General features: G+C 42.6%; 1 protein-coding gene across 3 annotated transcripts in view; it reads right to left on the bottom strand.

Annotated features, from left to right (window-relative positions):
- PDE7B (phosphodiesterase 7B) overlaps window positions 1-15939 on the bottom strand; it is a 219955-nt gene that overhangs the window by 24639 nt on the left and 179377 nt on the right. For all 3 annotated transcript variants that reach the window (XM_068150028.1, XM_068150022.1, XM_068150038.1), the window contains 6 exons: window positions 15217-15280; window positions 12909-13004; window positions 11122-11222; window positions 9541-9672; window positions 1804-1895; window positions 714-858 (listed from right to left, as the gene is read on the bottom strand). In XM_068150028.1, coding sequence (XP_068006129.1) covers window positions 714-858; window positions 1804-1895; window positions 9541-9672; window positions 11122-11222; window positions 12909-13004; window positions 15217-15280 — 630 coding nt within the window. The remainder of the gene's footprint in view (window positions 1-713; window positions 859-1803; window positions 1896-9540; window positions 9673-11121; window positions 11223-12908; window positions 13005-15216; window positions 15281-15939) is intronic.

Genomic DNA, 15939 nt, shown 5'->3' with positions numbered 1-15939 from the left:
AAACTCCTTTATGTATTTAAGAGTGAAATTATCGTTTCTCCAGAGAAGCACATATATGCTGAAATTGTAATCTCAATAATACTTTAATAAGTAGAGGTTTATTCTGAAGAGCCTGTTAATGACTGCATCATAGCTGGAAGAACCAGAATGAATCTATTTGGGTTTTAAATAAAAGCATGGTTTCTTCATTAGTTGGGCAGATCCACTGGAGAAACACCTGCTGCCATGGCAACAGCTGTCTCTGCAGAGGCAGTGTCTGAACATCCATCACAGGAACAGGACTTAGGCACCTGATGTCAGGCCGTCTTGGAAAGAACACCGACATGGGGACTCTCCTGCGTGGTGCTAGAAAATAACACCAGTGAAGTGACATTTGCCTGAAGAGAGACTACAGTTGAAGCATTGCTTTGCAAGAGAAGCAGTGGTCTGGAAATAAAATAATTAACAGCTTATCTTAATTTCTCAGCGTTTGACACTCTCCTGGACCTGTAGCATTCACCGCTTTTTAACTCAAGGAAATTACATAAGGACATATTGGAGGCAGCTTGTGCTTGCCTGACATGCGAGGCGGCAGAAGGAAAGCGTTTATGGTGGTAGGTAAGGAGATGCTGATCTCCAGACACACAGCTGTATGCAATCCTAACAGATACTAGGAAATACTGTCACTTGAAAAATGAATAAAAAACAATACTGGGAATTTGTTTTAAGGTTACCTGAAGCATAAAATGTCTGTCTTCTGCATCCTCCAGTCTCAAATCCTGATTGTCAAGGTGAGATTTCAGACGGATCACAAACTCATTCTGCCTGTTGATGTCCGTTGCCAAGATCAGGGAGCCCAACTGCTGCTCAATGTCCTGTCTGTGATTAAGGAAAATAAGCCCCTTGAATCATGAAGGATGTTAATAGCACAAAACAACCTCCTACAGTTCATAGCTAGCATAAAGCTGCTTCTTTATGGATCCAGTCTGATCTGTTTCGTCAGTCTCTGCTGGGGTTTGCAACGTGCAAGTATTCTAGCTGCCTAAATGGGTTCAGGAGGAATAGATAATATAGCAGAAAAATGTTAAAATCAACAAACCACCCAAACCAGCAGCATGAGGCATCTAGAAAACCCTCACATCTGACTTTAGCTCTCAGCATTGAGTTCTGAATACTACAACTTTGACATTGCAGTTGATGTTGTGAAGGACGACTGAAGTCTTTTAAAGTATGATTGAAGTTGTTGGTCTCATGCAAAGGATTTCTGGAGCTTATTGCTTTCAGGTAGCCTGCTTAGATTCTTGCTAAGGTCAGCTGTGATTAAAATTCAGTATTGCAGGCTGTTCATTGGCTCAGTCTCCATTCCTTGGTGGGAGGACCACTGCACAAACCCATGAAGTTAAGAGTTATTATCAGACTGGCCAAGGTGCTCAAAAAGATAGTGAAGACTGAATCACACCTCCTCCATCAGGTGTGGAAGTCTTGATGCTACTCAACCAAGTCCTTCATTTTTCTATATTTCCTGAATTTTAACCACTAAATCTGTCCATATTCAGTTGGTGCTATGTGAAACCAAAGATGCCAACAATGGTTGTCTGAAAAGTTCTGTTCCTGCTGGTACAGACAGCAGCCATTCCTACGCTGCAGGAAGTGGCAAGCTCTTAGAAAATACTTCTGCTGTGTAACTTCAAGAGGAGGTACCAAGAGCAGGCAGGAAGTTCAGCCTACTCTGAAGCCTAAGCCTCTTTGCCAGCATCCTTTTAAGGAGAATGGAGGAAGCAATGGACTCGTTTCAGTGCTTCATTTCCTCCAGCAGACACTTACGTCACCTCCTTGGGCAGATGGGCGAGGAGCCGTGACTCTCGAAGCATGCCTATCGTAGATCGCCAGTGATGGTTTTCTAGCACTGAAACATTCTAGGGAGGAACAAAAGGAATAAAGCCAAGGATTAGGCAGGCATCAATGGTACACAGACAGATTTTCCATATCTCATGATACCTAGAGCTGGTTGGAAATGCTGTAATACAAGCCTAAAATGCATGCTTTCTTTAGCCACCTTTTGGATCTGAGAAACTTGTCGGGATTTCTACAGTTAAGGACCTTGCCTGTTTCTAGGCTTCCTAGCTAAGGTCAGCCCTAGAGTCCTGTTCTACAATTTGTGAGTCCTGCTGTGAACAGAGGAGCTAATCCCATCTGAGTGGGAGGTAGCTTGCATTCTAAGAGATTTATTAACAAATGAATTAAAGTCCAAGTGCAAAATCCTGGTTCTGCCTCCTGCTGTCCCAGGCTGACTTCTCAGCTTGTACACTTTAAATGCAGAGTGGACCAGAAAAAGAAAACTAAGCTGCCACATTTCTCTTGGAGTCAGGAAACTGGAAACTGCCTGCAGCTGCTCAGTGAAAGCAAGAGGAGTATCAGTACTGAGCATCTGCAGGCTTCAGCAACTTAGACTGCAACAAATTTTGAGTTCTTTTTGCTTGTTTGCTTCCAACTAAGTGGAACCAAAGTTAAGTCAGAAAAAGTGCCTAGGGAACAAAACCCCAGCTTTCTAGGTTGTCTGTAAATTACAACAAATTTGGTATTTTCTGTTTGATGACTTTGTGTTACACAATTTGCCAATCATCACTCATCTGGTTCACAGAGTACTTTCTACCCCTGAATGCCTCAGAAATGTCACTTGTTCAGAAACCTCTAACACAATTATTCTAATTGACAAATTCATCTGCTTGCTGCAGAGAAACAGTCCAGCAGAGCACCCCTCCAGTCAATAGCAAACCCCTCAGTTATCCACAACCAGTGGGAACTAGAGGACTTGTTACTTAGCAACAGGGATACTCTCAAAGCTGGGGGGGGGTGTATTTGGGAGTTATGACATTGGATCCCCATTTTGGGCAGTGTGTGGCTTTTGCAGTAGGCAAGCACTGGATTTGAAACAAGAAATAAAATACAACCATGCCTTTTGGGCAGACAGCAGAGACAGGATTCTACTCTCTCACTGCCAACTGGGATACTAGAGCCCAGATCCCTCTCTGGCCAATTTTACTCTCTGGAAGAGAGTACTGTGAAGTCCCACAGCTCTAATGTGGAGCTGCAGTAATGCTGCCTTTCCTGCTGGATGTTACACAAAGCTTCCACTTCTCCAAGGTGAATGGAAGAGTATTTTCTCCTTCAGGCTTCCCCATCCTCCTTTGTAACCCTGGCGCATATCTAATGATTGTTGAAACACTAAACATTGCCAGTAACCAAGATGAAGTTTGCATTTTAATCAGCTTGTCAATATTTTTCATGGAATTTCATGCTTAAAATTAGTGCAAAAGTCAGAGTGCAAATGAGATTGATTTCCTATTACAATATTTTCTGCAGTATGCTCTGTTGCTTTGGAATTCACACGATCACTGACATGTTGGTTTGGTATTTCTTTGGGGGTGGGTGGTTTGTTGGTTGCTTGCTTTGGTGTAATGGGTTTTTTTGGTTGTGTTTTTTTTTTCCATTTTCCCTAGTAGAAACCACAGGGGGGAAAGCAAAACTAACCCCAAAACTTTCTAACCATGCAAAGACTTAAGCCCTTCTCCTTGCAAGAGCCGACAGACTCAGAACTTGGGATCAGCTCTGTGATATCTAAATTACTTTTGACAGTAATTCTGTTCATTAGCCAATTTAAATATCCCTCTTCTCTTGCCTAAATATATCAGCATGGACTTTTGCAACCCTACACTCTGACCAAGAAAAATACGGCAATGTAATAGGACAGAACAACAAATTAATTTTGCTTCTTTCACCTCTGCAGTCTTGGGGCTCAATCCTGGTTGCAGCAGTCACCCTAAGTCCACAGGCTGTCATCTTTCTACCCTAAGGTAAATTAGACAAACCTGCCTGCCTGTCACCTTTGGGTTTTGGGAGGGCTTAAACTTGTTTCAGACAGTGTCTGTGTGTGCAGTTCATGCACCCTCTTCTAACTGCACCCTTGAAATGTCTTGACTAAGAAGATCTGCCTCAGAGCACCCTGTGCCCTCACATCCCTTTGAGCATGGCAGCGCTACTTGCTGCAAAGAGCTGCTTCAGTGACACCAACCCAAACCAGATAGTGGCCCTTTGCCCATGCTGAAGGCCAGCCAAAACAAGGCTCTGTATATGTGTACGTGTTCAAGAAGTCGTCTGTGTCAACTAATAGGCAAGCTCAAAGGAAAAAAGCAACCTCATGTATCCATCCCAGTGTATTCCCACTTCCCTAAGTTTCTGCCCTTTGCCTGCTGCCACAGAGAGAGCTTCAACTGAAGCTGCTGCACTGTCTAGCTTCCCACACTTAAAAGTACATGGAGGAAGGAAAAGGAAAGGTCAAGTTAACAAGCAACTGAGTGTGAAGTCCTATGCCTCCCTTCTTAAATGCAAGCAGCTAGAATCCCTGAAGTTGCTGCCAACAATTAGTAGAGGCAACTATTTTACCTAGGAACTCTCTACAGCCTTATTAAGACTAATTGCCATGAGGTATCTGATTGCATAGGATGGTGGGGAGATAACCCGAACAGGGAAGTCTACATCCCAGCTTGCAGATCAGGGTTCTCAACTCTGCCTCTCCTACCTTTTTTTCTTTTTTTAACGGAGCAGTAGAGGTTTGTTTAACAGCTGCATGATATGAAGCCTTTGTTACAACTTCTGCCTAAAACTAGTGGATTGCTGTAACACAAACTTCATGAGGGAAAATCCCTGGATTTTTTAAATTTAGACTATCTCAAAATCTCCAGTCTGGCTTTCCTGAGCCATTGGACTACTACACCTGACTGACTTGTTTGGAAAAGGATCACAGAATGTTAGGGGCTGGAAGGGACCTTGAAAGATCATCTAGTCCAAACCCCCTGCCAGAACAGGATCACTTATACCAGATCACACAGGAACGCATCCAGGCAGGTTTTGAATATCTCCAGAGAGGGAGACTCCACAATCCCCCTGGGCAGCCTGGTCCAGTGCTCTGTCACCCCTCACCAGGAAAATTTTTTTTGTCCTGTTTCTGTGGAACTTCCTATGCCTCAATTTCCACCCATTGTCTCTTGTCATGTCATTGGGCATCACCAAAAAGGGTCTGGCTCCATCCTCTTGGCACTCACCCTTTACACATTTATAAACATTAATGAGGTCACCTCTTAGTCTCCTCTTCTCCAAGCTAAAGAGCCCCAGGTCCTTCAGTCTCTCCATGTCCTTCTTAAACTGAGGAGCCCAAAACTGGACACAGTATTCCAGATGAGGCCTCACCGAGGCAGAGTAGAGTGGGAGGAAAACCTGTCTTAACCTGCTAACCACACCCCTTCTAATACACCCCAGAATGGCACTGGCCTTCTTGGCCAGAGGAGTACATGCATGTCTAGATCCCTAGTGTCACCTGCTACACTCAAATGTCTTGGTAATGCTGGAGACATGAATGAGGCCCTTTAAGTTTTTGTGGAAAAGGATCATGCCATATGTGCAACAGACTCTTGTGGAAACTACCTTAGAGATTCCAACAAAATGTCTTGAATCCAATAATGCAGATTTAGTTTAAAAATAAGCACTGAAAGCTGAACTCCTTGGTGAGGACACCGCTCTTCCTAAACATGATTCTTGTAATAGAATAGAATAGAATAGAATAGAATAGAATAGAATAGAATAGAATAGAATAGAATAGAATAGAATTAACCAGGTTGGAAAGGACCTTCAAGATCATAAAGTCCAACCTATCATCCAGCACTATCTATTCAACTAAACCATGGCACCAAACGTCCCATCAAGTCTCTTTCTAAACACCTCCAGTGACGGTGACTCCACCACCGCCCTGGGCAGCCCATTGCAATGGCCAATCACTCCTACTACGAAGAACTTCTTCCTAACATCCAGCACATGCACTTGAGAAGCTGTCAAACACTTTGCATCTTTGTCAAATACTGACTGACCTCATTTTACAAGACTTTTTTTCCAGATGATTCCAATGTAACCTTCTAATTTCAATGCCTAAAGAATCAAAAGCAAAACGCCACCACAAAACAGGTGACTCTTAGTCTCACTTACTCTTATCTTAGTGGCAGTTGACTGCCAGCTATGATGAAACTGACTCACTTTCATTTGATCATCTTTCTGATTAGTTTCAGCAGTTCTCTGGCTCTCCTATTTAAAACTAAAACTGCCACAACGTTTTATGTTTGAGTTTCAAGCATGTAAAAGTACTAACCTTGAGAAGAACATAATTTATTAAAGACTATTCACTGAGTCTATATTTTTGACCAAAAGTGTCTTCAGCAAAGATTTTCCCCAGCATTGTCATTTTTATTGGCATCCATTACTACATACTACTACAATCTTTGGGAACAATCTGGGATCAGTTTCAGATAAAATAAAAAGTCTCACTTTCCAGTGAATGTCCTTAAACATCTGCAAGTTTGCAGATGACACCAAGTTAGGGGCAGATGTTAGTCAGTTAGAGAGTAGAAAGGCTCTGCAGAGGGACCTCGACCGACTGGACAGATGGGCAGAGTCCAATGGGATGGCATTCAACAAGTCCAAGTGCCGAGTGCTGCACTTTGGCTACAGCAATCTCATGCAGAGCTACAGGCTGGGGTCAGAGTGGCTGGAGAGCTCCCAAACAGAGAGGGACCTGGGGGTGCTGATCAACAGCCACCTGAATATGAGCCAGCAGTGTGCCCAGGTGGCCAGGAGGGCCAATGGCATCCTGGCCTGCATTAGGAATAGTGTGGCCAGCAGGAGCAGGGAGATCATTGTGCCCCTGTACTCTGCTTTGGTTAGGCCACACCTTGAGTACTGTGTCCAGTTCTGGGCCCCTCACTTTAAGAAGGACATCAAAACACTTGAGCGTGTCCAGAGAAGGGCAACAAGGCTGGGGAGAGGCCTTGAACACAAGCCCTATGAGGAGAGGCTGAGGGAGCTGGGATTGTTTAGCCTGGAGAAGAGGAGGCTCAGGGGTGACCTCATTGCCCTCTACAACTACCTGCAAGGTGGTTGTAGCCAGGAAGGGGTTGGTCTCTTCTCCCAGGCAACCAGCACCAGAACAAGGGGACACAGTCTCAAGCTGCGCCAGGGGAGGTTTAGACTCGAGGTGAGGAGGAAATTCTTCACCGAGCGAGTCGTTCGTCATTGGAAAGGGTTGCCCAGGGAGGTGGTGGAGTCATCGTCACTGGAGGAGATTGGACGTGGCACTTGGTGCCATGGTCTAGTCATGGGGTCTGTGTTGATAGGTTGGACTTGATGATCCTCGAGGTCCTTTCCAACCTAAGTTATACTGTGATACTGTGATGCTTTTACAAAAATCACATTTGCTGTTAGAAGACTGCATTCTCTGTATTGTCATTGCGTTCTCTAACTAACATTTGAAAATACATTCAAGCCCAGTCAGTTGAGCAGAAACCACCTCTCCAGGATAGTAATATTTCATTTTACCTACATTTCTTTCAGACTAGCCTGAATTTGTAACCCAATTATGTATTACTGTTCGCCACTAATAATTTTGTGAATGAGTTGTTTACATCTTTTCACAGGACCAGGGTTTTTGTGGAGTGGGTCTAGCCACCCTTTGGGCCCCTCAGTTTAGGAAAGATGTTGACTTGCTGGAACGTGTCCAGGGAAGGGCAACAAAGCTGGGGAGGGGTTTGGAGCACAAGACCTGTGAGGAGAGGATGAGGGAGCTGGGGTTGCTTAGCCTGGAGGAGGCTCAGAGGAGACCTTATTGCTGTCTACAACTCCCTGAAGGAAGGTTGTAGCCAGGTGGGGGCTGGTCTCTTCTCCCAGGCAAGCAGCACCAGAACAAGAGGACACAGTCTCAAGCTGCACCATGGGAGGTTTAGGCTGGATATTAGGAAGAAGTTCTTCACAGAAAGAGTGATTTGCCATTGGAATGGGCTGCCCAGGGAGGTGGTGGAGTCACCATCACTGGAGGTGTTTAGGAAGAGACTGGATGAGGCACTTGGTGCCATGGTGTATTTGATTAGATGGTGTTGGGTGATAGGTTGGACTTGATGATCTCGAAGGTCTTTTCCAACCTGGTTAATTCTATCCTATCCTATCCTATCCTATCCTATCCTATCCTATCCTATCCTATCCTATCCTATCCTATCCTATCCTATCCTATCCTATCCACTCCTCTTCAAAAGATCCTTAACATAACCTTCCCAAAGTCCCCTGGCTTAGTTCCCTAGCTGTTCTACCTCCCCACTCAGCTGGCCTGACATTTCAGTAAGACTGGAGCAAAATGTACCAGACATGTTTGCATATGATTTAAGAAGCTGCATCAGCTTGTGACAAGGCCAGTCCCAAAGTTTTAAACATCTGAGCATCCCCACGCCCTGGCTGGGGTTCCCACAATCCAGTCTGCTCCTGCATCTCAGGGCAGCACAACTCACACAATCCACTTCTTATGGGAAAACCCAAAGGTTGCCTGAGAAGGGGAAAATAAGAGAGAATCTCTTTCAAGCAGTAATCACATCACAGCAAATTCTCCATTCTGTGGGGAAAGCTACTTCTCTATTAGTGAGGCTTCTTCAGTTAGGTTAATTTTTAACTTGTGATATTTTGTTTCCAGCACCTTATTACAAATGCTGAAGTTAACTCTTCCAAAGACTAGAAATCAAAACCACCTCCATTTTTAGCTATGGATTATAGTTAGTGCAATCCAAATGATCGCTAACATTGCTCCAGTGTGTCTACGTATGCACAATGCAAAGAATAATGCATATACACATGCAAAGATTACACACATAGGACAGGTGGAGATAAAATCCAGAGCCACAGTGATTGCAACAGGCCAGAACTAGAAATATATACAAAAATAAGGGCAGGATGGGCTCATTGGTAGTTACTGAACAAGAGGCTCTGTGGTTTTGTTTCAGGAAGTCTTCTACTAGTGCATGTCAGACCTGGGAGGCTGCATGCCAGGTGAAGGACAACTCTCTTCTTATTCTGGGCTTATGTTTCTCTCTGAGATCTTTTACTGGCTGCTCTTAGAAACAGGATACTAGTCTAGGCAGCCTGTGGTGTGACCTACAATGGCTGGTTTAAAGTTTTTCCTTTGTATCTCTAGGCACATTTGTGTAAATAATCTATAACTTTTCCTTTGGTTTCATCAACCTTATTTTATTTTGTTTTGAAAAACTGCAGTGCTCATAATGTGTTTAATTTCACTAGAGCCACATGCAGCAAAAGTTTCTTTTAATGCAATGCCAATTTAGAACATGCCTGCTGCTTTCCTGCTCACTGAAGGAAGATGAAGTACACATTGGTTTAGCTGTGATTTTAAATCTCCCACCCACAGTTCCTTACCCCAGATAATCTACAGCACAAATAACCTAGGAAAAGGATTTGGCTTAAATGTCCTCAACAAAATCTGACATTTTCACCCTTTTTCTCACACTTACCAACTTCACTGCAAGAAGAGACACCCAACGAGGAGTTTAAACTAAATTGTCCAGACTTTGATTTGTTGACTTGATTTGATCAACATCTCCTTGTTGACAGATTTTGGCACTAAAGCTCACTGCAAATTGCTTACACCATTTTACATATTACCAACTTGATGAGCAGTATTACCTGGTACAGGCTGGCAAGGTGGTGGTTAGTTTTGATCAGAAAGGGTTGGTTGACCCCTGGATGATCCACGTCATGAGCCGCAGCAGCTAGCAGTCCAAGCATGATGTCCAGTGGGGTGAGGAAGTTGGCAAGCTGAATCACACATGTTAATCACAAGTACATGAACAGTAAACCAGCTGACATCATGGCATTGCTCAGTTTTGTAGGCATTTGTACACAAATGTCAAATATAAAATAAAGTTTGTGAACAACACTTTTAAGGTGAGTACTGAACAAACATCTATAAAGATAATCACACTATATGCTCTGATTTTATTACAGCTTGTTCTTATCTGTTGATTGTTCATGGCAATGCAAGGACTGGTGTTAAAGAAGTGCTAAAGCATCATCTAAAAGATTCCATTAAAAACCCTAAAATAAGTACACTTGGCACAAGTTAGCATACATAATGAGAACTATGCCTCACACAGTATTTAGTGACACCAATAATGCATCAGCCTTCATTTTTCCAGCACTGCACTGTACTGGAAAATGCTGTGTTTATAAACCTCTGAAATTTCAAACTTGGCTGTTCTATACTTCAGTCTGAATACAAGTATTTTATTGGTGAACATAATTTACCTTTCTCACTTCAGATATCCAAGTTTGAAAACCTGCACAGATTTTTTTTCTGCTAGACAACTAATAATTCAGAATCAAATATTGTTATTACTGGGAAAAAAAAAACCCAAACAACAACAGAACAACCAAAACCAGTCTTAGCATTTTTTGTTTCGGAGAGTGATGCAGTTATTACCAGCCCAATGATTCTATACAAGGTATAGGTCTATGAGCTGTAGAAAGCATCTAAGATGAGAAATGGAGAGCAGTATGGTACAGATTCTGAATGTCAGCTGTTCTCTGCACGTCTTAACAGAAGGGACTTGCAGATCTTCCAGGAGATGGCAATATAGAGAGGCTGGGGCCTGTTCCTATCCTCACCATTGCTATATTCTGGTCTAACAGTTTGCCCATTCCAGCAGAACTTCCTTTCATTTAACTCAAGCCAGAGAAGATTAGTTATATTGTTAGGCTGTGGCTCAGTACTACAGCGGCTTCCAGTAACACACAGAGAAACACCACACCCTCGTGTTGTAAGGGTTTGCTGCAGCAGTCAAAAGCTGCTGCTGGCTTGCGCTGAGATACACTTTCCCCTTTTCTGGTATTGCCCTGCCCACTTCTATACTTTGAAATATTGATGTGAGGAGCTTACATCCTGAGGTGACTGAGGCATGGGCTTCTGCTGGCTCTGATGAAAGGACTGCAACCACTGGTGGGTGGCTGGTGCACACGGTCATGGTAGCTAAAGCTCGTATGACAGCACTTTGATACGTTGCCTGCATGATGAGAAGTGACTCCAGTAGCTTGTTTGGAATGTCTGTCATCTGTAGCTGACTCTGCTACTGACTCATTGCTGACTTCAAGCACGCAATCATGCTCTGCTCTCTAAAAATAGTTTGGGGGGGGCTTTTTTTTTTCAATCCTGGGAAAAAGATTTGAGAGTTATCTGAAAGCAACATCAGTGTGAAAGGTTGTCATTACCTTGGGCTCCCTCAGATAGCAGTGCATAGCTTGGGTGACATCAGCAGCATGGACAGCGTTGTGGTATGGGTTTTGGCTATGGTAATCTTCTTGAACCATAACTGGGAACCAAAAGAGAAAACAAAGACTCTTTTGTCTCTGAATGCCATGGCCACAAGTGGGAACTGGATTTAAAATACAATTTGAGGTTTTACAGTCGGCTGCCTAAAGAGTTTCTTCAAATAGCTGCAACTTACTTAGACTGGTGCTCTTACTGGGATACCTTTAGAGAAAAAAAATGTATGAAAGGATTTGTGAGGCCCAAGGGGGTATACTGGGTCTAGTTCATAAATCAACTCTTTCTTGCCTTAGTGAAGGCACTCATTCAGAAGTAAAATAAATAAGGAAGAGAGGCAAATTTATCCACAACAGAGTGCAATTATTTAGGCTGCTCTCATAGGGGAGTAATATGTCATTAAGGCAGTACCACCTATTTTACAGCAGCAGGGGGTGAGGCCCTGATATCCTGGCATCATTTGTTATTTGAGTAACTAACTACAATTAAAGGCATTTATATATTCTCCAGGCAAAGAATCACAAGATACAGCACTAGGGTATCTGGAGCAAAATCTTCTCTGATCATTTTAATCACATCTCTATGTTCATTTCAAAATGCCAGTCCCTCATGTTTTAGTTTGCAGCGCTGGAACTGGTCCAGCTGAACCAGGAGCATCAACTTTTTAACTCTCAGCTCTCACTTGCACAGAAAATCATCAAGGTGTGTGCTTCACACCCACCTGCTCCTTACAGCAGTGCCTGCACCATTAGATGGTCTTGGGATAACAACACATGAACACTGGATGCTGCATGTAATCTTGCCCAAAGAACTCTCCTAGACACTATTGAAATAATCAAACAGAAAGGCGATGGGAAAATTTCCCGTGGCACTCATCTCCAGCATGGGGAATGCCAAAGAAAGTCCTAGCTTTTAGCTTGTTTCCAGCCCCACAAGCATCTAAAGTTACAGTAGGTAATCCTTTAAACCCTGAATACCACTAGCTCTAATTATCTGAGTGTTCATTTCATGGCTGCCCACAGGAGTTAGAAACAGCAGGGAGATTTTGTCTGTCTCCGCACCAGTGGAATGCTTTCCAGAAGGAGTCTTAAAGAAGAGACCCTGCCTTGGAAACTCTGCCTGACAGCCTAACAAACCAGCATTCAGCTGCATTCAAAACATGATGCAAAAAGTAATTGATTTTGGCCAATTTCTTCTTTTGGTTCACTGACAGCGTGGGGCTAATATTTTTGTTGGCAGTAAGAGCAGCAGGGGCTTTCATCAACACTATTCAGTGCAGACAGCTTGATATAATTTGTTAAATTTTGCACATAAGCTTTTAACTGCCCCAAGTCTCAGTGGTCTATTAGTCACTAAAATAATTACACTGCACCACAATTGTACTGTGCATGGGTAGGTTCTGCAATGTTTGTCTGTCTGTGTGGGCCTACTCAGATGGCCACATCTCGACACAGCACACTGTTTTTGAAATCACCAGGGCAGCTGTGGTACTGGGATGCTTCAGTCCAATGCTGGAGCCTTTTGAAGTCCCTCCACTGACTTAATAGGTACTAAACAAAGTACCTGAGTGCCTGTAAATGGTATGCTAATATATAACACAGAAACGTGTTCCTGAAATATCTGCAACAACATCATGATTTTATGGAGATACACAGATCAAGCTGGTGCCTTCTTTGATGTCCTACTTAAGCTGGAAACTTCATTTAAAGATGTCTTTGAGGTGAGCACTTACCTAAAAACCTGTGTAATGTAACCATATCTAACTGGAAATGGTGGATAAGTCCATGCACATTGAAGAGGTGACAAAGCAGTGTTACAAGACTGTTTCCTAAAAGCAGAAAAGAACAACTTTTAAATTCCCTTAACGTGTAGTTCCAAACCCAGCAAGACTAAGGATCTTGGCAATTTTCTAGCTATTAGTCAGCTCCTATCAGCTTGGATCCTACCATGTGACACTTAGATGATACTCGCATACACAGAAGTAGCTTATATAAATAACTTCTATATACAACCAAGATTTGATGGTACAGCGATACCAGTGGAGTACCATTCTTTTGTCTAGGTGACATAACCTCACATGTGCTGTCTCAGCACAACACAGAAGGCAATTTGACACAATTTTAACACCTTTACAATCCAGCTCTACCTCCAGAAACAACAGAAAGGAGAATGACTTTTCTGCCACGTCAGTTTGTCACACTGTACTAATTAATTAGTTACTGAGAAATCAGCAGTTTGTAATCAACTTTTTTATTTCACACATGGCTGTACAAACATGATTAACTCACATACCTACCTCAGCTACAACTGCATCTTGTAATGATGATGCAGACAGGAAAACTGAGTGGCAGCATTTACAGTGTCAAGTCCCACTGTAATATTACACTGGCTTTCCTGTGCATCCAATACTGGGAACACTGGCAAAATGCAGCTTGACTAGTGTTATTTGATTAACTACACATACACACACAGGATTTAAAAAGTCTGCACTGCATAATTCAGCAGCAGTGTTTCCAGAAAAGTTGGGAAAAAAGCCCCAAACCAACCAATAAAGCCATAACATATATAAACAATGCTTAAAGGACGTCTTTTGTTGTTTAACATAGCTCAGGAAAGAAAATAAATATATGTATGAAAACAACATGGAAACATATTTGGCCTTGACTACTGAGCAGGGGCACAGAAAGGTAGCTTAGAAGAATTATATTTTCACTTCCCTTGCCATTTGCAGGCCTTTCCACTGCTGAATTACCCTCTGAACCATTTTTTTTCTACACCTTCTGTCTCAGCCAAACGTAATTAGATTGGGGGTGAGGAAAGAGGGATCTCATTCCTATGGGCAACATGGAAAAGAGAATACCTAGCCACTGGTGTGTGTGTCTGGTATTACAAGTTATCTGTTGAGGTAAAACGTTTCACAGATTACTGTCATAATGAATTTCCTAATTTTTGCTGCTGAACAGGACGGACCTGCTGGAGACCAGTGAAGGGGAAAAGGACCTGGGGGTCCTGGTGGATGGAAGGATGACCAGGAGCCAACAATGTGCTCTTGTGGCCAGGAAGGCCAATGCCATTCTAGGGTGGATTACAAGGGGTGTGGTTAGTAGGTCGAGAGAGGTTCTCCTCCCCCTCTACTCTGCCCTGGTGAGGCTTCATCTGGAATACTGTGTCCAGTTCTGGGCCCCTCAGTTCAAGAAAGACAGTGAGCTGCTTGACAGAGTCCAGCGTAGAGCCACAAGGATGAGTAGGGGAATGGAACATCTTCCATACGAGGAGAGACTGAGGGAACTGGGGCTCTTTAGCTTAGAGGAGACTCAGAGGTGACCTCATCAATGTTTATAAATATGTAAAGGGTGGGTCCCAAAAGGATAAAGCCAGGCTCTTCTCGGTGGTGCCCAATGACAGGACAAGGGGCAGTGGGTGGAAGTTGAGGCATAGGAAGTATTATGTAAATATGAGGAAAAAATTTTTCCCTGTGAGGGTCACAGAGTACTGGAACAGGCTGCCCAGGGAGGTTGTAGAGTCTTCCTCTCTGCAGATATGCAAAACTTGCCTGGATGCATTCCTGTGTAATGTGGTGTAGGTGATCCTGCTCTGGCAGAGGGATTGGACTAGATGATCTTTCGAGGTCCCTTCCAGCCCCTGAAATTCTGTGATTCTGTGAAAATTCTGTATCTTCAGTAAAAGATATTTAGTAGACATTGACAGATTACAGAGGTCTGGACATATCTACCAATGTATCAACCAAGGTATATTTAAAGTACCTGTGGAATTTCCCAGGTAAAGCAAACTGAAAGACCTCCTTGAAAAGGTGACCATAACAAATGCAGGAGATCAGATTAATACAAAACCACACTTTCAATGTTATCCCACAGTTTAGGAAAAGTCTGACAATGTTCATGGATATGATTTTAATAGAAGCTAACCCTGTCAAATTTATTTTCTGTAAACTAAATGGGAAATGTTTAGCAATTAATTAATTGGAGATTTTTAAATGAGTCATACATGAGGGATGTGAATATAAAAACATGAATACTTACCATTTGTCAAGCGGTCAAACAGGAAAATGTCAAAATCCCACATTCCCACTTTGGACAGCATATGCTAGAAAAAGAGGTCCATGAAAAGTCAGATGATGGTCATATCAAACTCTAAAGCAGATTCAAATTGTTATTCCACATTAATTGATTCTAGGCTTGATTGCTGCAGCTATAGGTTCAGGAAAGTTATAGACACATTTGAAGTATTAGACATCAGGAAGCAAATTTAACTATATTGCATAAAATATCATATGCTCTTTTAACTGAGAAGGTTTTGAAACTGACACTAAAAATACCTTCTTAATGGAGCTCAGAACACAGAATAATCTATAACAAAGTATTATGAAAATATTTCCTTTTACTGCACAACTTTTTTTGTTGTTGCTCTTTCATGCCTCCAAATCAATTCAGTACAAATTCTCTTAGGCTTTTATTACAGTAAAACACAATCTTAGCTCATGCTAGACATGAATTACATTTGCTAACCAAACCAATACACAAGATTAGCTTTTAAAAACTAAGACACAGTGCTGCTGTGAAGCCACACAGAAGAACCCATCATGCCACCACACACAGTGTTTTTACAGCTACATTGATTCAGTCAAGACTATCTGGCCCAACTGCATGACCTACAATGGCATATGTATGAATGACATGTGTGTCCATTCCCATTACTTAGCTTGTATTCAAATCAGATCTGGATTCTTAATTACTTTCTAGAAC

This window comes from Melanerpes formicivorus, unplaced genomic scaffold, assembly GCF_026170545.1.
Source record: "Melanerpes formicivorus ecotype bairdi unplaced genomic scaffold, bMelFor1.0.p_v2 SCAF_2, whole genome shotgun sequence".
NCBI classification, from domain to species: Eukaryota; Metazoa; Chordata; class Aves; order Piciformes; family Picidae; genus Melanerpes; species Melanerpes formicivorus.
Note: the sequence above shows the minus strand (reverse complement) of the source record. Positions and strands in the feature narration are given on the sequence as shown.